The sequence below is a fragment of the Fistularia commersonii genome, chromosome 17 (assembly GCF_037954325.1).
Source record: "Fistularia commersonii isolate RoL2024-O1a breed Wild chromosome 17, RoL_Fcom_v1.0, whole genome shotgun sequence".
Lineage (NCBI taxonomy): Eukaryota > Metazoa > Chordata > Actinopteri > Syngnathiformes > Fistulariidae > Fistularia > Fistularia commersonii.
Genome location: NC_141300.1, coordinates 16520747 through 16544889, shown reverse-complemented (window position 1 = coordinate 16544889; position 24143 = coordinate 16520747). Strand labels below are relative to the sequence as shown.

Here is a 24143-nt window from a genome sequence, read left to right as displayed (position 1 = left end):
ATCAGAACAGTCTAACGGGGGAAAAAAAAAAATTGTACCAATAAAGATTTTCTATAGAGATTCACTTTTATCCACACATCCAGGCAATTTAGGGTCTTTAGTATTTTATTTTATTTTTAATTATGTGAGGAAACCGTCAAAACCCACGTCGAACATTTTTGACTGGGAGAGCCATAAAAGCCAAATATTTCTAATATATTTCATCGAGAGCTATATAGTATTTTTAACGTATAATAAATTAAATATGTCTTACTTTTAATGCGACCTCTGGTGCCGCATGGATTTGTTGGATTTGTTGACCGTCTCATCAATGCAATTTTATCATAGCATATTAGACGTACCGCTGATCCAAATGTAAATTCCTCCGTCCACGCAGCCCGAAATGCACGGTAATCATTCTCTTTTTTCCTTTTTTCGCCATCTTTTTACACAGATAAACTAGTTGGCTATTTGATAAAATAAACTAGTTGGCTATTTGATAAAATTAATTTCTTCACCTTTACAATGACCCGGCATTGGTTCCCGACCCGACCGACGGCTGACCCCTTGAAATTTATCTTCAAAACTAATTTCTGTTTACTTTAAAATGACACAGTGTTATGAAGAAATATCACAAGTATTTTAAGATCAGTTCCAAATTTTTTATTTTTTATTTTTCAACTCAAAATTGTCTGGGAAAAAAAGTCAGTTCATGTTCATTTGCAAATTTGAACCAAGTCACCATCCGGCCCGGATTAAATCCCAGATACGAAAGGAGTAATAAATCAATATGTTTAAGACATTTATAGAAATTAATGACCGTTCTTTAGATATTTTGAATCAATCAGACAAGGAGCAGTGAATTAACTGACTATAGCTCACACGGTTTTCAAATAATTTCAAATAAAAGCAGGAATTTGGGTCAAATGTTTCAACTCCAGCTACAGTTTAATCTATTTCTTTTTAACGCTCACTTCCATGCAATCACATTTAAGGGGTTTTTTTTTCCACAAACTCTTTTGTGATAGCATATATAGTGTGGGTTTGATGTGAGTTCCAAGCTATGTACGTTCCAGACAGACCGGCGGGTCTCCCGGTCTGCCGTGCCGACAGCTCTGTCTGGGCTTTTTCTCCGGGGCGACCCCGAGGGTTATACACCGTGACAAGGACCCGCGGGGGCCGCTCTCACTTTGTTAACCCGTGCCTTGTTCCTGTCAGATCCCTCCTGCACAAGAACAGAGAAGACAGCTCTGGCACTAGCTTAGATGCCATTTGGCCTCCTGCGCTGCTGCCTGAGTGGCCACGGAGACGGACGTCTGCCTGACGCCGAGCGACAGAGGGCGGAGGGGAAGCCGAGCCCAGCAGACTTTCGCTCGCTTCTTGATGTTGCAGGGGTCAGCGCCAGTTTACCCGAGCATGTTGGCCGCAAATTAGGGAATTCTTTTCCAGCAGGCGACGGTCCCGTGGAAGCGGAGCGTGATTTTTCCAGCGTGCCGTTGCGTTGCAGAGAATCCTCGTTTCTGATTTCGCACCTGTTATCCCACACGTGTCAAACTCAAGGCCCGCGGGCCGAATGTGGCCCGCCACGTTTTTTTATGCGGCCTCACGAGAACGTCTTGAAAGGTCTGATTGGCTCCAAATACACATGCAGGGACCATAAACTACATTTCCCACAATTCATGCCGATCATGTGACGGCGTCCCGGCATCAGATCACAGTGTAGCTACATCGATGACATTTTCAGAAATACAAATGATCCCTGAATGTCCAGGAGGAGAAAAGTTGATGCAGATGGAAGGCTTTTTCAAGAAAGAGGGGAAAGCCAATACATGTTTGTGCGTCAAGGAGAAAAAGCGGTACGTCTTTTGTGTTACGAGGCAGCGTCGCTTGTCAAGGAATACAATCTACGTCCAAACACGGAGCTAAGTATGCTAAAGTTAGCATTCCAAAAAATCGTCCAAGAATTAAAAGCCAAACTAAGATGGCAGCAGAATGTGTTCACGAAAGCAGTGAAAGCGAGCTTTGGAACAGTGCAACTAGTAAACAATGTGGTTTTCACATCTATGCACATGCATAAGTAACATTTTGGAGTCATAACTTCACATGAAGGAGTAGTTTATATTTATTTTACGCTACATGTCGGAGGTCTTTCCTACCTGAGGCTATCAGACTTTTTAATTCCTCTTCCTTCAGCCGAAGGGAATATTCAAATCTTTGTACTTTTTAAGACCTTAAAACACTTCATAGCCTTAACTTTGAAACTTTATATTTTATTTGTACTTCTTATTCTCCCTCCTCCCCACTATTATTGTTATGTTTTACTTGAAACTCTGGCACAACAATTTCTTTCGGGATAAATAAAGTTGTTCTTATTCTTATTTCAGTTACATGTGGCCCTTTGAGGTCAACCATGATACCGATGCGACCCTCGCTGAAAATGAGTTTGACACCCCTGTGTTATCCGATTCACACTCGTACTGAAATGGCGCTGGCGCTTTCAGACTCAAACCCGTAGCATTGCTGTGGATGGAGGTTAAAGTTTGAATCATTTATGCGGAACAGGACTCAGAGCGTGGCCAACTTCCTTGTTCATCAAAACAAACCTGGAGATGTGACCTCTGATTGGACAATTTTGCCTCCCCCCTGCTGAGATTCTGTAAAATCATCACCGTCACTTCTACTCATCTGCTACTTTATTGGAATCCTTGCAACATAACGGGAGACAACTTGTACAGTACTTAATCTTTAATATAAATATGGAACAGACTGCATTTGTTCCCGGTTCTTTACAGTGATTGGACAAAAGAAACGAACAAACTTATGGCACCGAAAGTTCCTCTGCAAAATATTTTCTTCACAATGTTCGGTTTGACTCGGCCAAGCCGATAATCTTTGGCATTTACAACAAACTTCAAGGCAAACTAGATCCGTGCATAGAGAATCGGACGCGGCAGCTGGTAAAAGACAGGCAAATATTAGGGCTGGGACGTTAAACCATTAATTGCAATTAAGTCAATTACAGAAAATGAACACATTTTAATAGCACTTAAATTCCCACCACGGAACTTTCTGAATGCTGGAGTTCCAGGGGGACAGATTATGGCGACGCACAGTGCAATCAACTTTCAGATGCAAGTATAAACAAACATGCTTTTCTTTGGACTTGATGAGGGATGGAGTTTGTGAATCACAGGAGAATTTCTGCTCTATGTTAGCACCAAAACACTATTGGACATATTGGAGCTAGCATGCAGGTTAGCAATGTTAGCTTTGCTGCAGAGGGTAACAGCGTTGCTAATATGTGTTTCTGCCAAGTTGATCAATCCGCTGGCGAGATGTAGACCGCGCTCTTCTCCGTGGTAGAAGGTCAGAGGTTACGAGAGGCGCCGCAGATAGAGTCAGCTGATGGAAATCATGAACTGCCGTCCAGGAAGACAACATTAAAACAAATCTAGCATCCTCCGTGGGGATGAAAGGCAAGCAAGACAGGTCATGACGACGAGAAACACTCATCTCTTGGTGTGTATCATGGAGATTAATTAATTCTATTGTTTTGAGGTCAAGTTAAAGTTCAAATCCCACCCCTTTTAAATATAATGCATGAAAACTGCATGTTTTGTGATATTTGCTCAAAGTGCCGCTGACGTACAGTTTGTATAACCTTCCCCTCCACCTGCGGTCAAAGTTCACGGAGTTTCCGTGGGTGGGAGAGTCCGTGGCCGCGACCGGCAGTCCCGCTTCTATTTGGCTGAATCCTGTGAGAACACAGAGCGCCTCCCTGGATCTAAAACGAATCCGTTCGTCTTCTGGCAAACACCGCCGACATGCTCTTCACGATGCCCTTCAGCCCCAGGGGCCTCTTGACGGTCAACTTGGAGTCCCTCACGTGTTCCACCAGGCCGTGAAAGGCCATGAGCACGCTGTGGTAGTTCTCCGCCGCCGACACCTCGTAGAAGTGGCAGTCGGTCTTGAGAGCGAGGAGACGGCCCTCCTCGCTCGGCACCGTCCGCCTGTGATGCAGATCCCTCTTGTTGCCCACGATCACGATGGGCGCTTTGTCGGCGTGCAGGAACTCCCTGCAGGATCTGATGGCCTGGATTAGCCTGCTGACTGCGTTGAAGCTCGCCCGGTCGCAGATGCTGTAGACCAGCATGAAACCGTTGGCCCACTGGACCTTCTTCTCAAACGGAGACGTCTCCGTGGACAGCTCCTGTAAAACAAATTCATTTTTTATATACTCTATTTACTACATCAGCAGATAGTGTTGGGGTGTTTCTTATTAGCATGTATGATGGTAGCATGATGGATGTATATAGTAATTATTACCACATCATCAGCAAAAAAATTAGGGTTACAGTCATTTCAGCATAACACACCGGAATTCTAGGAAAAGGGGAGTATAAGCACTCGTTATAAGTACTTTCTAAGTATTTTCTAAGTAACAGATATGGGCTGGTGCAAAGTGCCGTGGTGGTTAGCCCGTTCACCTCACAGTAAAGCTACATTTTTTTGGTCTTTGTTATACAAGGATTTAAATTGGAATCAAATATAGCTGATTAGACATAAATTCTGTCTAAACTATAAAATCAAGGAAGTATCTTACAAAATTACTCACAAAATATACCCAGAAAAAAACAGGTTTAAAATTGATATTGATGACTAATTTCTGTGAAATACATGAAGAATCTATTCATTTTACTATTGCTTGTACTCACAACTATTCTGGTCAAATGTACAAGCCTTTATTGAGACAAGTGGATTCTCACTGCAGGATAAGGACATTTTCTTTACTATGTAGGCTGCACCAGGGAAAAGGCCTTGGTTTCTTTTGTACGACTTGTGTTGCTTTTGGAAAAATTTCACATTCACAAGAGTAAATGGACTAACAGCAAACCGATCTTCAGTCTTTCTACAGGAAATGAATCAGCGCAGAGCCACCACGAATGGACTTCAGAACTTGAAAGCAGTAAGAATGAATTTTATTTTGGAACAATTTGTATATTATTTGTATGTATGCATAGAAAGTGTTTTTGTTCTATTCTTTGTATGACTATTATTTTTGCATCTATGTATATTTTTGTGTTCCCCCTAGCAAAACAGATTTGTAGTGTGTGTATGTATGTATAAACACATATATAGAAAAAACTCACAGCAAGTTAGTCTCTGGTAAATGAGAGTGAAAAGTTGTATTTCTCTTTCTAACATGTGAATGACAGGGTGAATGTTATGCTAATATATGACGTCTGAGTGAAAGGGTAATTGGTTGCACGTTTTTGTAAGTGGCTCTGTGATTGGTTGGTGGGCGGTAAGCCCTGCCTCCCATCCAATAAGATAAGATGTACTTTATTGGAGGAAATTCTTCAGTCACAGCAACGCAACAATGACCGTAACAATAAATATGAGAATGAATATAAAGAAGGGAGACAATTAAAAGATAGCAAAAGACATCCACAAATAAATAGAGGCAGGCAGTAGTTAAAAACTATGTAAAAAAAAAGAGTGACATCCTCCAGAATACACAACAAAAACATGTTAAATGCACATTTTTTTTAATTATACCTTTGTACGGTGCAAATGCACTAAACGGACGGCGGTCTTACCGCGGAATAGGGAGAATCCCAGATGTTTATGGAAACCTCTCTGCCGTCCAGCGCCAAGCTGTGGCGGAAGATGGATTCTGGAAGACAGACAAGAGAGGCCGAGGTCAAGCCGACGGCTGGCCGCCCGAGGGCGACGGTCCGCCGGGGAAGCACTCACCGATGTCCCCGTACTCCCCGATGAACCTCCGGGTGAGGAGGCGCACCGTCAGAGCTGTAAACACACACACACACAAACACACACGGATGTTCAGTCACGGCAGACAAAAGAAGCGCTACCACGCGTGTCCGTGGAAAGATCCCCACCTGATTTCCCGACGCTCTCCGTCCCCATAACGACGGCGTTGACGTCCATCGTCGCCTCCATGCCGCCGAGTGCGCATGACTGAGGCACGCGCGGGTGTTCTTATAGGGCCCGCGCGGGGCGGGGGGGCGTGGCCACCGCGCACCCGGAAACGACAACAACAACAACGACAACGTGGACGCTATCAATCTTTCTCAATAATCGATCTTTTCTGATCTGACCAGTGACGCATCTCTTGCTGCTACGACTGCTACTCATAATGATAAGAATAATTAGTAATCGTGATCATTTTTTGTTTTCGGTGTGTTTTTTTTTTTTTTCAAGATAGCGCCCGAAGACGGCAGCCTTTCTTAGCTGCGCCTATTATTTTTACCTCTCTGTATTGTAGAGTTTCCTCTATGGAGATTAATAAGAATATTTTAATAATAATAATAACCATCATCCCACGACCATAAGGATAAGGATAAGCAGGATAAGCGATAGGTAAAAGATGGCTGGATAATAATAATAATGATAAACTTCATCTTCTTTCGGCTTTTCCCTTCAGAGGTCACCACAGCGAATTAACCTTCTCCATCTGTTCTCTGTATCCTCCTCGCCAAACACACCTCGCTACTTTCATATCCTCTCTCACGACAACCATAAATCTTCTCCTTGGTCTTCCTTGAGACCTCCTGCCCGGCCGCCCCAATTCCAGCATCCGTCTACCAGTATATTCCCTATCACTCCTCTGTACACGACCCAAACATCTCAGTCTGGCTTCTCTGGCCTTCTCTCCGAAACATCTAGCATGTGCTGTTCCTCTGATAGACTCATATGTAATAATGATAATAATAATAACAACAATAATTATAATAATAATTAGCATCATACCACAACATGAAGTGCAGTATAAGCGATAGAAGCGCTAGATAATGGATGGATTGATAATAATAACGATACTAATAATAACCAGCATCCCACGACCCTAAGTGCAGGATAAGCAATAGATAACGGATGGATGGATAATAATAATAATAACAATAATTGATTATAATAATAATGATTGATATATATATATATATGTAAAAATGTAGATACACAGGTCAAAAAAATAAAAATAAAGGGAATGCTAAAATAACACATCCTAGATCTGAATGAATGAAATATTTTCATTGAATACTTAGTGCTGACAACAAAATCACAAAAATTATCAGTGGAAATCAAATGCAATCCAACATGGATATAGTGTCCTTAAAACAAGTCAGAATGAATCAGTTCTGGGAATGGGAAAAAATCCGGAAAAATCACATTGTCTGATTTTAAAAGAATTTATTTACAAATTATGGTGGAAAATAACTATTTGGTCAAGAACAGAAGTTTTGTTGGCAATGGACACAATGTTTTCACACACTGTTGCTGGTATTTTGGCTCATTCCTCCATGCAGATGGTCCTCTAGAGCAATGATGTTTTGGGGCTGTCGCTGGGCAAGACGGACTTTCAACTCCATCCAAAGATTTTCTATGGGGTTGAGCTCTGGAGACCGGCTAGGCCACTCCAGGATTCTTCTTATGCAGCCACTCCTTCGTTGCGCGGGCGGTGTGTTTGTGATCATTGTCATGCTGAAAGACCCAGCCACGTTTCATCTTCGGTGTCCTTGCTGATGGAAAGAGGTTTTCACTCCAAATCTCAGGATACATGGCCCTGTTCATTCTTTCCTTTACATGGATCAGTCGTCCTGGTCCTTTTGCTGAAAAACAGCCCCAAAGCAAGATGTTTCCACCGCTGTGCTTGACAGTAGGTATAGTGTTATTTGGACGCAACTCAGCATTCTTTCTCCTCCAAAAACGACAAGATGAGTTCTATTTTGGTTTCATCTGACCATATGACATTCTCCCAATCCTCTGCTGGATCATCCAAATGCTCTCCAGCAAACTTCAGACAAGCCTGGGCATGTACTGGCAGGGGGAACATCTGGCACCACAGGATTTGAGTGCCTGGCGGTGTAGTGTGTTACCGATGGCAGCCTTTGTTAGTTTGGTCCCAGCTCTCTGCAGGTCATTCAGAAGGTCCCCCGTGTGGTTATGGGATTTTTGATCACCGTTCTTGTGATCATTTTGACCCCAGGGGGTGAGATCTGGCGTGGAGCCCCAGATCGAGTGATCTCATATGTCTTCCATTTTCTAATACTTGCTCCCACAGTTGATTTCTCCACACCGAGCTGCTTACCTGTTGCAGATTCAGTCTTCCCAGCCTGGTGCAGGGCTACAGTTTTGTTTCTGGTGTCCTTTGACAACTCTTTGGTCTTGGCCAAAGTGGAGTTTGAAGTGTGACTTTTCGAGGTTGTGGACGGGTGTCTTTTATACTGATAACCAGTTCAAACAGGTGCAGAATTTACCAATTCCATCAAAAATCCTACAATGTGATTTCCTGGATTATTTCCCCCCATTCTGTCATAGTTGAAGTGTACCTTTGATGAAAGTTACAGAGCTCTCTCATCTTTTTCAGTGGGAAAACATGCAAAATGACTAAATACTTTTTTGCCACATTGTATATATAAACATATGACAAACAAATCTATCCACTTAGATTTTATTTGAAAACTATTAGTTAGTTAGATAGATAGATAGATAGATAGATAGATAGATAGATAGATAGATAGATAGATAGATAGATAGATAGATAGATAGATAGATAGATAGATAGATAGATAGATAGATAGATAGATAGATAGATAGATAGATAGATAGATAGATAGATAGATGTTGTGAAAAAGGGATGAGCTAAAGGTCGATGTCATTTCCACTTCTCTGCACAACATCCAAACATCATGAGGGTTTTCAGGTTTGCAAACAGTGTCACCATGGCAACGGTCAGGTGTCCGCAGAGCTGGGGGGAAAGGGGGGGGGGTTGTGGCCAGTCAGCCCTGCAGAGGTACAAATTGTGAGAGAAAAATAATATTCATGTTGTGTGTATAAATGTGAATGTTTCAATACTGATGCGGTAACCGGAGAAGCACTATTCTAGGGTTTTATGGAGCGCCTTAAAAACATCATGAAAGAAGGAACAAAGAGAGTCATGGCTGTGGCTCTGCTTCTTCAGGCAAGTTAGAAACTATAATATTCCTGCTCTTTGCAGGAGGACAATTTCTCTTAATGCGCCTCTGTGAATTTTGAATCCGGCAGCTGTATGGGGTGAGTGACTTGGCCGCTGAAGAGAATCCTGGGTTCTTTAACTTGAGGAACCTCCCCGAGCTACTCTTTCTCCCTCTCATTCCTCCCTCGCGGTGTGTTTTCGGGTCATTTCGGCCTCGTGAATCACCGAACTCATTCATCCGACTCCTCTGAACCTCTGCCAGCAGCGGCCTCGCCATTTGGCAACCATGTTTATATACTTCACTTCCGTCTCTGTGTTAGACAAATGATGGGGGATGTTATCATTCCTCTTTCCTTCTCCATTACGATCACTGGTTACATTTGAAAGGTAGTTCTTTCTCTCTGCGTTCTACCTATCAGTGTCTGGTTTTAAATTTGCTGCGTCGGTCTGCTCAGTTTCATTTTCAGACATTCACCCGACATTCGGCGCAATGCCGGCGGTTTTCTGCCTCGACCGTTTGGGGTAAAAGGAGGGAGAGAGAAGAAAGTACAATAGAGTCCTTCTCGTCTCAAGCTGGACTTCGCATCTAAACAGCTTGAAATATTTTGTCATCACAACGTTACCGTAGCGACGAGCTCCTGACCACTCCGTATTCATCAATTATAAGATGTATCGCCGTGTGGAGCGGGAGCTGCGCCGACTGCAACACAAAAGCTCCGCAGAGCATTGTGAACACGGCTGGGAGGATCATCGGTGCCCTTCCGCCCTTGCTGAAGGACACACACACACACACACACACACACACACACACACACACACAGCGCCCACCTCACACGTAAAGCGTCCATTCCACCCCTCCCCAAGATGCCAAATTGTCAAAGCATTTATTGTCATATGTACAGCGTGGAAGCGTATTTCCCCGTCCAATGAAATTCTTGCTTGCAAACACGGAAGGCGCCATGTTAGGTTTTTTGCTTTTTTTCAAGTAATATATATTGAAACATTGCCACTTTTTTATTTTTTTGCATTTTCTTGCACTACTGCTACTTTGCATTAAGTAAACCATCGTGCCGCTATTGCACCACATACCATGATGCTACTACCTACTGATCTTTGCACTAAACTGTACACACAAAATACCCTGCTGCTACTTTTTCATGCCATTTCCATCTGCGTGCACTTAATACTTTATTCCTCTTAGTTTAATGTTTACTATAACAGTGCACTTTCCTGCTAATTTATCATTATTATGATATCGAGAAACGTCTTCTTGATTCCTCTGTATGTCCACTGCATGCGGAGAAATGGACAGCAAGGCTGACTTTGACGTGGATGGTGTTAAATACTTTCACGGTGCGGTGTTCATGTAACTAGCCAGCTCAACGCCAGGCATTCGTGCAGAGATGCAGCAGTAACTCCAGGAAATGAACAGTCTGGCCGCAGCTGTGGTTTAACGTTTATGTCGGTTCGTCACCGGAATCTCACTGGCTTTCTGTGGTTGATTAAGAGAAGTGGTGTTTACCCGAACCCTAATCCCGACAAGGAACGGTGTAAATGTAACCAAATGTAATGTAGCATAATAACTGCTCCTTAATATTAAATAACTCTGAATTTATTCAAATCCAAAATGTTCCCATCTTTCTTGAAACAGCCTTCCATCTGCATCAACTTTTCTCTTCCTGGACATTTAGGGATCGTTTGTATTTATCAGTTCCACTTGTTGAAAATGGCGTTGATGTGGATCGAATGCCGATGCAGGTCACGTGATCGGCATGAAATGTAGTTAATGGTCAATGCAGGCGTTTGACTTATTCATTTTAAGACAATCACACCTTTTAAGTCGATTTCGCGGGCCACAGAAAATGACGTGGCGGGCGTCCCACAGTGGGGATATTTCAACCACGCATAGCAGAAAGTGGACAGCGCAAAAAAAAGTGATCAAAAATAAACAAGAAAAGGTGTAAATAATATATACTGCTCAAAAAAATAAAGGGAGCATTCTAATAACACAATGTAACTCCAAGTCAATCACCCTTGTGTGAAATCAAACTGGCCACTTAGCATTTGAATTTGTGATTGCAACTAAATAATATATATAACCAGAACCACAAGTGAGTAATTGTTAAAGATTATGAATGAATGAATTTTAAAAAAGCCGCAGTATTAAAAGCTTCCTTTTTTGCAAACTGCAACCAGAAGGGGGGAGTAGATCTCAGTGAATGTCTTTGACAGCCTTTGCTTTTACTTCCTGGATGAGACAAAGAGTGAGGCAGAACTGGCCAGACCTGTGTGTGCGTGCGTGCGTGCGTGTGTGTGTGTGTGTGTGTGTGCGTGTGTGTGTGTTTCTGTTATCTTAACTTGCTTTATTTCCTCCTCTGCGGGCAACAATTTTTCTGCATTAATCTGATTGCGCCTGCAAACCTGGGCTGCTGTTTACATATAAACACAGGCAGGACGGAGCAAACCTTCCCCTGCATGGAAAACACTCGGGGATCCATCTTTTTAAAAACAGCTGTGGTTAAAGCGATTAATTCTTTTATTCAGTTCATTCATCCGAGGCCCTTATGTGGTTCTTCTTTATTTCTTTATTTTAAATTGAATTCTTAAACCGAAGCCATGAAAGCAGATTACATAAGCCCTTCATATCGTCTCTAATACAATTTTGCATTGTCTGTGCTGTAAATAAGATTATTCTGAGGCTGGATGCTCACAGGAGACGCTGGGATGGCTGCTCCTTTGGCGGCGGTGGTGAGGATGTTTAGAGAACTTCTGCAGTGGCCACGCTCGGTTTTATTTTTTACTTGAATATTATGGCTAAGGGTTCACAGCCTTTATGTTTGTTTATTAGTGCTTTATTTATCAATCAAATTATCAATAAATCTATAAAATGGTCCATCTATTTCATATGTTAGTAACAGAGAAGTTCAATGGCAGTGGCAGAGTAGTATGTTAGACTGGTGCAGGACATGTATGCTTTGTGTGAGACAGTGGTGCGATGTGCTGTAGGGGTAACAAAGAAGCTCAAGCTGGAGGTGGGACGCCATCAGAGATCAGGACTGAGCCCCTTCCTGTTTGCAATGGTGATGGACAAGCTGACAGATGAGGTTGGACGGGAATCTCCATAAACCATGATGTTTGCAGATGACAGTGTGATCTGTAGTGAGGGCAGGGAATAGGTGGAGGAAAATCTAGAGAGGTGGAGGTATGCTCTGGAAAGGAGAGGAATGAAGGTTAGTCGCAGCAAGACAGAATATATGTGTGTGAATGAGAGGAACTCGGGTGGAACGGTGAGGCTACAAGGAGTGGAGATCAAGAAGTTGGAGGATTTCAGGTACTTAGGGTCAACAGTCCAGTGCAATGGAGAGTGTGGAAAAGAGGGGAAGAAAGGGGTCCAAGCAGGTTGGAATGGGTGGAGAAAAGTGTCAGGGGTACAAAGAGATAGAAGAACATCAGCCAGAATGAAAGGAAAGGTGGACAAGAAACCGTCTAGAAACAGTGATATTGACGAAAAGACAGGAAACGGAGCTGGAGGTCACAGAGATGAAGATGTTGAGGTTCTCTCTGGGCGTGACCAGGATGGAGAGGATCAGGAATGAGTCAATCAGAGGGGCTGAACATGTTAGATGTTTTGGAGAAAAGGTCAGAGATGGGCGGGTCATGGACAGAGGAGGGAGAGTGAATATATTGGTAGACGGATGCTGGAATTGGAGGTCAGGAGGAAGACCAAGGAGAAGATTCACTTGAAGACCTACAAGTGAAATTTTTTGATCCAATTTAATACACCCCAAGATCTGGTGAGACATTTCATCATCAATTTTATGTAGCTGATACAAAAATTGATCAAATGGGACACTAACGTCTTGGTAACCCTCGAGACAGAAATGCTGACTCCTGCGCCACCGTGCCTCCATCATCATTATTATTATTGTTATGTTGTCATCATCATCGTCACCATCATTATCACCATTACTATTATTAATTTCATGGAATTGCAGGCAGTAGCTGATACAAAAATTGATCAAATGGGATGCTAACGTCTTGGTAACTCTTTAAACAGAAATGCTAACTCCTGCGCCACCGTGCCGCCATCATCATTATCATTATCGTTATTGTTATTGTTATTGTTATTGTTATTGTTATTGTTATTGTTATTGTTATTGTTATTGTTATTGTTATTGTTATCATCACCATCCTCACCATCATTATCACCATTATTATTATTAATTTCATGGAATTGCAATCAGTAGCTGATACAAAAATTGATGAAATGGGACGCTAACGTCCTGGTAACTCTTTAAACAGAAATGCTAACTCCTGCGCCACCGTGCCGCCATCATCACTATTATTGTTGTTATTGTCATCATCATCATCATTGCCATCATTATCACCATTACTATTATTAATTTCATGGAATTGCAGGCAGCCATGACCTCCAGGACTTGGGTAAGAGGCAGTCTGTCAATCACAGGGCGACAAATAGAAGCGACTATTCACCTTCTCATTAACACCTACGAAGAGTTCGGTGAACCCGAACCCGCAGATGCACGGGGGAAGAACATTCACACCTCCACGCAGAGAACCAGGCACCTTCTCTCACCTCCGGCACAATCGCAAACATGAAAATTAGGGATTAAATCCGGCGATGCGCTCATTTCCCGGAGAGAAGCTGGCATACGGTTTCACTCCCCCGTCCCCGTCCCGAATATAATTCTCTTCCATCCTTCCCCTGTGTAATTCTCAGCTGGATCTTAACAAAAGCAGCCGCCTGTTCCACGTGCGCTGTCAGCCAGTGCTGAATGTACCACGTTAAAACCGCATTCATCAGAAATGACAATAACAGAGACTTAACCTTTCGGAATATTTGGCAAAGCGGGTAAAATATCCTCGACAAGGTTTTTTGACGTGCACGTGAATCTTCTAATGGACTTAACTTACGCACCTTTCACAAACGTGATGGTTCTACTTCCCCTGTATGCTGGGGCGGGGGAGGGCGGTATTTGCATCTGATTTGCATTTGTGATAAGATAAGATAAGATAAGATAAGATAAGATAAGATAAGATAAGATAAGATAAGATAAGATAAGATAAGATAAGATAAGATAAGATAAGATAAGATAAGATAAGATAAGATAAACTTTAATGATCCCCATAGGGGAAAGTTGTTGTCACAGCAGCGCAACAATAGTCTTATAAAAATCGATAAATATGACCATAATATAAACAAGTGACGACAACAACAATGGCAATGTTAAAAGTAAATAACAGAATGTAAAAAAATCCAAAAAGGGGAAAAAATGGATAAGAAGGGTGAGAATAGATTGAGACCAACAAGGTTTAAGAAAAATAAAGATGGAGAAGTTGGGTGGAGAAGGTTGATTCGCCGTGGCGACGGGTAAATAATGACCAACATCTCGACAACCAAGATTTGGTGAGAGATTTCATTATAGATTTTATGTAACTGATACAAAAATTGATCAAGTTGCACAAAAATGTCACATTTGCAGAACAGTTATAATGTCAGAAAACATAAAAGTAAATATAAATATAAATATAAATAGACCGAAGACAGATGATTGCAAGACATGCATGAATAAATAGACAACAGCAACAACATCAGGGATAATAATGGAAAACATAAAGTAACAGTAAGGGTTAAATAATACACAACCGAAACTTAACGACTTGTATTTGTTGTAGCAGCTTTTAGCCTTCAGACGATAGGTTTCGTTTTCGCTGTGGAGATGATGAATAATAAGCCCAGTTAATAACAGTTAATCTAACAATTTAACTCTTTCAGGACATAGTTTTCATTCACACTGTAAATTGAATTGATGCTTAACCTTGTGAGAGAATCCGATTGGATTTGCGCCGCAGTTATTAAAGTTATTTCACTTTGTCAACCACAGAAACAGGAAGTGATGTCACTTCCTTCTGAGTTCACCACTCCGATGACCTCCGCGGTCAGTCAAGTTTACAAATGGCATCATCTTATTTGTCATAAAACCAGAGGAAAGTGATATATTATATAATTTTGATATAGTTTGGAAATGTGTGACTTTAGCTAAAATTAATTAGCTTTACCCATAAAATGTGAGGGGTTTTTTTTTTTTTTTTGGGTTATGTTAGGATCTGATTCTTTGTTTTTAAATATTAAATACCTGAGATGAAAATGTCAAAGTTCTTTTTGTGAGTGTGAAGTCCATCAGAGGGACAGCGCGTTAGATGTTCTGAGGAGGTCCTAGAAGAGATTTATGGATATTCATTGTTCCAGCAACCTCCTTCTGGACCTTTCCGGAAGACCCTGCGTCACCGGTGAACGCATCGCTTCCCCCAGCGGAGGAGTTTTATCGATACGCGACGGGAAATTTGAAGAAATAATATCGAGGTCATCGTTTAGGATGAGTAACTTTTGAATTTTGAATGGGTTTTATGACAAAAAGGTAGGAAATAACATGAGAGGCTTTTAAAAAAAAAACATAAAAAGATGATTTCATGAATAGTTTTCTCCCGGCGTCTTAATAGCGGCAGCTGCCGAAGGAGAGGGGAAGAGCGCCGCCCCATTAGCTTGTCGTTTCCGACGCAGGAAGGAAGCTCTCAGACTCAGAATGGGAGGATGAGGAGGAACAAAGCATCAATGGCGACTCTGGCGTCAATCCCTCCTCCAGTCCCCGACGGCGATTAATAGCTGTCAGCAAAAACGTCTGCCAGTTCCGTCCTCGCTCTCAGAAACCACCGCGATCAGGCAGGCGCAGATCGGCCGCCTCGGCTCGTCGGGCGGCCATATGTCCTACCCGAGCGACCCCGGGAACGCCGGCGGGGCCTGAATATTTCATGGGGTAAACACGGTTAAGTGGTTTATAATGTTTCTCTGGGCTTTTGCTTCTTTTTTTTCCCATAATGTCCCCCGTCTCCGGACGTTTCCGCACCTGAGCCCGAGCGTCCTCAAATATATAACTCTTGAAAAGTGTGTGAGGAGGGGGGGAGTTCAGAAAGTGCATCGGACGTCGGGTCGTCCACACTATCCTCTCTACTTCCGAATAGATGTTGGCGTTGATATCAGAGAGGCAGGTTACCGGTTACCGTGGCAACGGCACGTGGAAGCAGGAAGTTGCGGTGCAAGTTTTTTTTTTTTTTTTCGTTTTTCTGTTTGCAAAATGCAAATGGGGCTTTGGAAGGCTTTAGCAGCATCACATGGCGGGTTTGACCAGCATGACAGCGAGGATACAAAATTAAGAAACACACACACACACACACGGAGAGACAGGAAACCGAGTACGTGCCTGGGCAAATGTTGGCGTTTCGAAGGGTCGTGTGAAAAAAACAAATGAGCCCGCAGATATTTTGATAGACGTTCTTTTAACGTCTATAAAAAAAAATGGCTCACGTTCCAGAGAACTTCTAAGCCTCAGGGTTCGTGTTGCCATGGAATCGGCCCCGCCGGGGTCTGATGATGTCACACATGAGGAAATAAAAGCTATCGAAAGTTCGCAGACACCTTAGAGCCCGCTATTGTTCCCTTCGAATCATTGTTTTTTTTTCCCACGCTCGATGGGGCTCGCCACTCCTGGCCGTCTCCCCGCCCGACTCGTTTATCCGGTTTGCGTTTTTTGCATCCCCCCCCCCCTCGCCTCGGCTTCGCCGTCGCGATGAAACAGGTCTTAAAATTCAACAAGGATGCGCCCGCTTATCTGTGCGCGTGGACCGACTTTTCGTTTTGTTTTTGCCGTCGCATTCCGACCAAGATTCCAGAGCGGCGGCTTCTTCAGAATCTCAAAAACAAGTGAATTTGTCCCATCGGTCCGGTTCCCTTTACATGTGCACCGTTTGAAAACCCACCCGCCAGCCGCGCAGACGATATCGCGCTATTTTAAAACCGACACACGGCCCCCTCCTATTGATACCGGCCTAAAAATAGCCAGGAGCGAGGCTGCGTGGAATGGTTTAAAATGTAGAACAGACAGCAGGGCGCTATATTTAGACGGGATGCAATCACAAAAAGCGCCTCGCAACTTTCCATTGAAGCTGCAGAGGCCATCTGACATGCAGCATGTACGCTTCCCCAGCTTCTCCAGACACCGCAGAAGAAGAGAGGGTGCGGCTCTGTCTATGACAAAGGGTGACATGGATGGATTTCAGGTTGATTTTTGCCGATGTGGAGCTCTGATCTGAGAGGTGAAAGAGCAATTTATAAGCCCGCCACGGTGCAATATTATGGTTTCCAGTTCGAAGCCCATCAAAGAACAAGTGGTGGCCACAGCTGCCTCTCCATTACACACTTTGTTAACTTGTGTCATGCTCGCTTATGCGATGTTAACTCGCGTCATGCTAACACGCTCTATGTTCATTCAAGTTATGCTAATTTGTCCTATTTTACCTTGTGTCATGCTAGGTCAAATAATGTTACTCACCATCATGCCAACTCATGCTATAGCAACTCACGCCATGGTAGGTAGCACGCGCTATGTAACAATGTGGTTCCGGTTCGTAGCCAATGAAAGAAAACGTAGCAACCACAGCTGGCTCGCCGTCACACGCCTTTTTTAACTATGCCAACTTGTGCCGTGTTTACTCATGTCATGCTATCGTATGCTAGTGTAGCGAGTCGTGAATGTTGGGGTTTATGTTTATGCTTGTTTTCTGTGTGATTTTGGAGTTGCCGGGAATTTTGTGGGTGTGGTTTGGGGTGCAAGGAATTCTGTTTTGTTTTTACCTGGAATTGAGCGGGAACAGTTAGCTGTATTGCAGTCTTTTGTGGCGCGGCTGTGGCCAACAACAGCTATTGCTCATTAAATGGACGTTTTAGCGTCAACCGGGTGTTTTCCCCCACTAAACCGCTACACTATGTTACCTTGCATCATGCAAACGCAACCTATGTTAGTGACCATCACGCTAACTTACACTATGTTATCTCACACCATGTTACTGTGTTTGAAGTCAGTCACAGAAAATGTAGCGACTCCAGCTGGCTCCTTGCGACGCGCTTTGCTAGCTTGCATCATCCTAGCTGACACTATGTTAACTCTTGTTACAGTGACCCATGTCATGCTAAATATGTTGACTCATGTCATGCTAGCTTGTGTTACATTAACTTGCATAATGTTGACTTACTAACTCACTAACTTTTGTTACCAACCATCATGATGACTTGCATGATGCTAATTCACATCATGCTAGCTATGTTAATTTTTGTCATTCGTGTCTAACTTGCACAATGAGGTTTCTGGTTCAAGGCCTGTCAAAGAAAACATAGCAACCACAGCTGGCTCTTTGTCACACAGTATTTCAACTTGCGTCATGCTAACAGGCGCCATGTTAACTTGCGTCATGCTAACTTGTGACATGTCACTGTGCACCATGTGAACTCGCGCGATGTTAATTAGAGTTACACTAATTTGTACTATTGTAACTTGCATTAGCTGCTCACTGTGTTGACTCACATCCTGCTAACCCGCACTATGTGAACTCATTTCAAGCTAGCTCATGCTATGTTAACATATGCCCTGCTAGCACATGCAACATTACCGACCATCATGCCAACTCACACTAACTTACACTAATTATGCTAATTATGTTAACTCATGTCACGCTAACTCACGCTATACAACAATATGGCTCCCAATTGAAACCAAAGAAGAAGTAGCTTTGGCTCTTAATGACGTGGCTTCGCTCCAGCAGTTGAGACGGTAACCCCAAAACAACGTCTCTGCGGTTAAACTTGGCACGGGATGAAACCGGAGCCGGTCGGTTCTCCAAGGTGGATCACTTCCTGTCTGCGGGTCCGAGCGAGCAGAAGCAGCTCCATCCAGGTGACGTCCCGAGGCCTTCGAGGAGCCGCCGCACAAAGCTGGGGAAACCACAAAAAAATGTGTTTATTTCTCATTCATTTATCTCCCACATTTTCCTCAGACCCTGCGGACGTTTGGTAGCCGTCTTTTTTATTTCCCGACACAAAATCTGTGCACTTTGGGTGTAATAACCGTTTTCATAAAGCGGTAATTATCCCCGCGGGGGGAGTCAGCGCCGAAAAGAGGCACTAAAACATGAAACGATTGGAAATGCCAGGTGAGCCTGTGGAGTCCGTTGATGTTTGGAGGAGATAAACAGAGATGAATAACATCTCCGCTGTAGGACGGGAGGCCGGGGGGGGGAAGGAGGCGCCCGGGTCGAGCGGCGGGTTGCTGCAGACGCCGAGAGACAAACTCTTTCAGTCGTCATCCAAATTCCAAGGAAGTCCGAGAGTTCTGCAAGTGGGCGTTTTTTTCGGATACGCCTCGGTGGATTTACACCGGATTAGCAACGCGTTAGTACAAATTATGATGCTTGCTTTAGCCTGGCCAAATGGTTTTATTGTCTCGACCACAGTCCGGTGGCTCGGTTGAGAAATCCAAGTTGCTGCAAACTCCAAATTGCCGCATCAACTTGGACTAGCTGAGACATTCATTGCTAAATGCTCTGCTTCCTTAGCATCCCGAGCTACAGCCAACCCGGTGCGATTCATCCATTCACCCGGGAGCCGAGAGTCGGATGTAACCCGGACGGTCACCTGTCAATCCCATCAGAGGGTCTGAGGGATTTTTGGGCCTCGGGAGGAAGACGGAGAACCAAGAGACAACCTAGAAAAGTACAAAGAGAATTCGCGACGTCAACAAAATGGATTAAATAATCATCGGATAAATTGTGCGGCTTTTCAAAATGAAGATTATTCAGTGCCGAACTTCAGATAAAGACAGGAAGGCAGAACAAGGAGGAAAACAATGTCTGGCAGATACAGTGTTTTGTTGGGATGTGGCCGGCGCTGCTCAATAACAGGTGGGTCATTTCTTCCTCAATAGTTTAAACAGGAAATACCGTGTGGCATTGTTTGCGCTCCCATTTATTCTCGAGACTCTCCACCTTCACCTCCGCCAGATGGGCGGAGCCTCGTTTTTGGCTTTTTTTTTTGTTGTTTCCACAGGCCACCATTTTCCAAATCCTATAAATAGCGTCTGCTTCAGCCACGGCGAACAATGCAAGCTTTTCAGTTCGAAAATTCCTGGCATCGGTCCGAGACGTCTCCGCCTATACCTACCTGACTCATATCCTTGCACATGCTCTGTATGTAAACACTGCTCCACACACACACACACACACACACACACTCAGCCTGACAACAGCTTGATGGAACTCTTTTGTTTATGTAGTAGTGCGTCTCACAGATCGGACCACGCCTGTGTTATGATCTTAATAATATGTACTTCGCGCTGTGGTTATTTTTTGAAGCCGAAGTCTCATGTCATCATAAATAAAAATAGGAGAATATGTCAGAGTTGAGCTAAGACACTTTCTTAAATGTTTCCAATCGTATGAGCGACATCGAATTACCGTAATCGTCGATAGCGACCCCGAGATCTTTCGCTTCGTGGTGTCTGAAAGCTCGCTTCCTCCCAGCTCATCTCCGCTGCACGCCGCCAAAAAATTTAGCCTCGTTACATCGGACCAATGAAATGACGTGCAGTTCCGAGGCCGTTCAATTCCGACGCCGAAAAAGACGACTGACGGTTTTAGTGCGCAGGAGGAAGACCAAGATAGCGATCAGCTGGAGCAGGACAAAGTGTGGATAGGAAATGGATGGATGGATGAACGGACGTTTTCTTGTGTTATTTTTTTAATAATCGTTTTCATTAACCTTGTTATAGGCACTGTTTGGAACAAAGCATTTCCAGTACGTATCTGTGAATCTTACCGGTATGTTTTTAATTAAAAGTGTTAAAAAAATGCTTCTGTGTAACATCTTTTTGTGTAAATATCTCATGTTACAACGTGGACACCTGGGGCTTATATACGAGTGCGGCCTATATATGTACACATATATGTATCTGTTTATTTTTAGGCAGAAAATGTGGTAGCGTGTTGTGCTACTGTATGTTAATTCACATCATGCTAACTTTGGTCATGGTAGCTTGTGCACATCATGCGAACTCGCACTATGGCAACTCACAACATGCTAACTTGTTTCGTCTTCACTTGCATCATGCTAACCTGCGCTCTGTTAACTTGTGTCATGCTAACCTTCACTGCTCACATCATGCTAATCTGCGCTACGTCAATCACAGTGTCATAACTCCTGTCATGCTAACTCGCACTATGTTAAATCAAATCACGCTATGTTAACTGCAGTCAGGCTAACTTAAATAGCATCATGCTAATTCCAACTCATATGCTAAATCACACGATGTTAATCCACCCCATGCGAACTCACACTATGGCAACTTGGCAACTTACAACATGCTAACTTGTGTCATCCTCGCTCACATCATGCTAACCTGCATTTTGTTAACTTGTGTCATGCTAACCTGCACCTCTCACCTCATGCTAACCTGCGCTATGTCAACTACGCTAACTCACACTGTCATAACTCCTGTCATGCTAACTCGCACCATGTTAAATCAAATCACGTCATGTAAACTGCCGTCATGCTAATTTAAATAGCATGATACTACATTCGACGTATATGCTAAGTCGCAAGATGTTAACCCCCCCATGCGAACTCGCACTATGACAACTCGGCAACTTATAACATGCAAACTTGTGTCATCCTCACTCGCATCATGCTAACCCATGCTCTGTTAACTTGTGTCATGCTAACCTGCGCTATATCAACTACGCTAACGATGTTAACCCCCACCGTGCTAACTTGCATTGTGTGAACTCATGTCATGCTCCGTTTAAATGTGTTTAACTTACGTTAGCTGGGTTTATTCTCTTGTAAACAAACATGTATCTTACTGGGTTTCAGTTTGACACGTTTTAATAAATCAAGAACAAGAAACATCTTGCGATATTTGTCACTTGCGCTGTACATGCTAGGATGACAGCAACTCTATGCGAGGGGACTGAACTTTGCACTTCCTGTATTTGATAGTCACTTTTATCACATCTTTGCAAATGATTTCCTCCAAAACTGAGGCTTCTGGACGCCGCTTTGAGCCTTTCGAATTCCAATACGTAATCATTTAACAGCGAAAGCAGCAAGTGCAGTGAATTGTGCACGGCGGGGCGAGAAAGGGAGAATCCGTTCCCTAAAGAAAGTCCGGTTAACAAAACTGTAATTCTTTATTTTAAACGGCTAAACTCTTATCTGGCGCCAAGCAGAGCTCAGATAACCACACAGATCGAAATTTATCTGAGCAAAAACATCTCATGACAAAAGAATGTGGATGTTCCTAATGCGCCACTAGCGCATTAGGATTTTTGTGCGTGGGGTTTGACTTCCCCTTTAACCCCGCCTCCCCACGCTCCCACGCAGGGGCCCCGCAGGACAGCTGGAGTGACTTTTTTTTTTTTTTCACGTCGAAGAAGCCACGTTGAGCTGCCACAGCGCCTGCGGGGTTGGGCACGTCCTCGCAGGAGGAGGAGGAGGAGGAGGAAGAGGAGGAGGAAGAAGAAGAAGAGGAGGGAACCCGCCACGGAGCGCGGCGTGCGGGAGTGAACGGCGGGGAAACCCACGAGGAACCCGCAGGCGACCCATGCCACGCGAGAGTTGGCGTGTTCCCGCGCGTCGACCGGGAGGAGATGATCGGTGCGGTGTCGACCGGCGGATCCCCGCGGAGTTCGGACGCGCGTCCCGCGGCTCCACCGCGCCGCTGAACCCCGGGTGGAGCCCCCCGCTCCCGCTCCCGCCCCCAGCCGCGGATGTAGCCTCCGGCCGTGCGGGGCAACCCACCCACGACCGCCCGCGTGTGATTGCGTGCGTGCTTTTTGCGGGATTTTTGCGGTAAGACTGGAGGAGGGGATGCAGGTGAAGAAGCACCGCGGCTCGGACCGGAGCGGCGGGGACGCGTCGGAGGGAGACGCGCCCCGCAAGAACTCCTCCTGCTTCTCCAATATCAAGATCTTCCTGATCTCCGAGTGCGCCCTCATGCTGGCGCAGGGCACCGTGGGAGCCTACCTGGTGAGTGCGACCCACTCACCCACCCGCGGCGTGGGGTTTGGATTTTTTTTTAAATTTTATTTCATTGTCATCTGCAGCCGCGTTTTATAGAAAGTAAGCAAAATGTCATCCAAGGTCACAGGAAGCCTCTGTTCCAAGACGTGTTTTTCTTCTCTTTTTTTTTTTTTTAATATCTTTAAGTTTTATTTTATTTGACATCTCGTTGTGCTACTGTTTTTTTTTGATTTTTGTAATTTTTTTATTTTTGGTCATTTCTCCTGATCTGGTTGGTTCACCGTGAACAAAAAAATAAGAATGTTATTGCAGCGTTTCCCGACTAGAAACACTTGAATGTAGGATTAAAATCAAAAAGTCAAGCGTGCTGGGATGTTAACAGATTTTTACAAGCCTGTCCAAGCATCCCAGAGAACACACACACACACACACACACACACACACACACTGTAAACTACTTTGCTCATTTACATGGGGCAAGTGGTGGCCATATTAAGAGTGGAACATCTTATCTTCTGGTGGTGGAGCTGCGGAGCGTCAGTCGTCCAGCAGCGGCGGCCCAGAACGATGACAGGAGACCCCCCCGCCCCTCCGCGGACCCTCCATGTCCTTAAATAAAGCCGCCGTTTGCTTTTCATCGCCCGACTGATCGGAAACAGGCGTCTGGTTTTTCTGTCCCGCTCTTTAAGCGGCGCATCAGTTCTGGACACCTGTTCAAACACGTCAGGGTGGACAATAAAGAACCTGGTGCCGGAGGTGATGTTTGGGATTACACACACACACACACACACAGACAGACAGACGTGTGCACGGACACACACACACACAGGCGTGCGGCTTCCCTGACGGCTTCGGTCGATCAGTAGAGCTAATTTACAGGGAGCTTTATTTGCGATCTGGCGGGGTGGCGTTCGCCGACATGTCGTGGCGTCCTGCTGGATGATGGGATTGACCTGCAGGGAGCAAACAGAGCTAACAGCAATGTCACACACACACACACACACACACACACATGGTCTGAGCTGATCAACAGTACAAGACTTTCCTGACTTCCTGATTTAACGTCCTAATGCTCAGGCTAACAACACATCCTGCTTTACCCTTTTCAAAAGCTCCTCCAAAAATACAATGTGGCTCCGTCTTTCTCTTTTCACTTCTTTTTTTCTTCCTTTCGGCACGCGTTTGAAGTGTTTTTACTTGCGAGGAAGTGAAACTTAACCGAGTTCTGGCACGGGAAACCCCGGCCGCGTTGCAACGCGGAGG

At 44.1% G+C, this 24143-nt stretch overlaps 2 protein-coding genes across 2 annotated transcripts in view; one reads left to right on the top strand and one right to left on the bottom strand.

Annotated features, from left to right (window-relative positions):
• Positions 1–2709: 2709 nt before the first annotated feature.
• On the bottom strand, positions 2710–5949 carry LOC147225370 (ras-related and estrogen-regulated growth inhibitor-like protein A). Its single transcript, XM_086163190.1, has 4 exons — positions 5883–5949; positions 5737–5790; positions 5580–5656; positions 2710–4189 (listed from the first exon to the last, which is right to left on the bottom strand). Exons 1-4 carry the CDS (start codon positions 5941–5943, stop codon positions 3764–3766), a joined length of 618 nt encoding a protein of 205 aa, XP_086019316.1. The 5' UTR covers positions 5944–5949; the 3' UTR covers positions 2710–3763.
• Positions 5950–22260: 16311 nt separating this feature from the next.
• The window catches only part of slco3a1a (solute carrier organic anion transporter family member 3A1a), a 36470-nt gene continuing 34587 nt past the window's right edge, over positions 22261–24143 (top strand). The window contains exon 1 of the mRNA XM_086162737.1: positions 22261–22886. Within this exon, the coding sequence (XP_086018863.1) occupies positions 22728–22886 (159 nt within the window). The 5' untranslated portion in view covers positions 22261–22727. The remainder of the gene's footprint in view (positions 22887–24143) is intronic.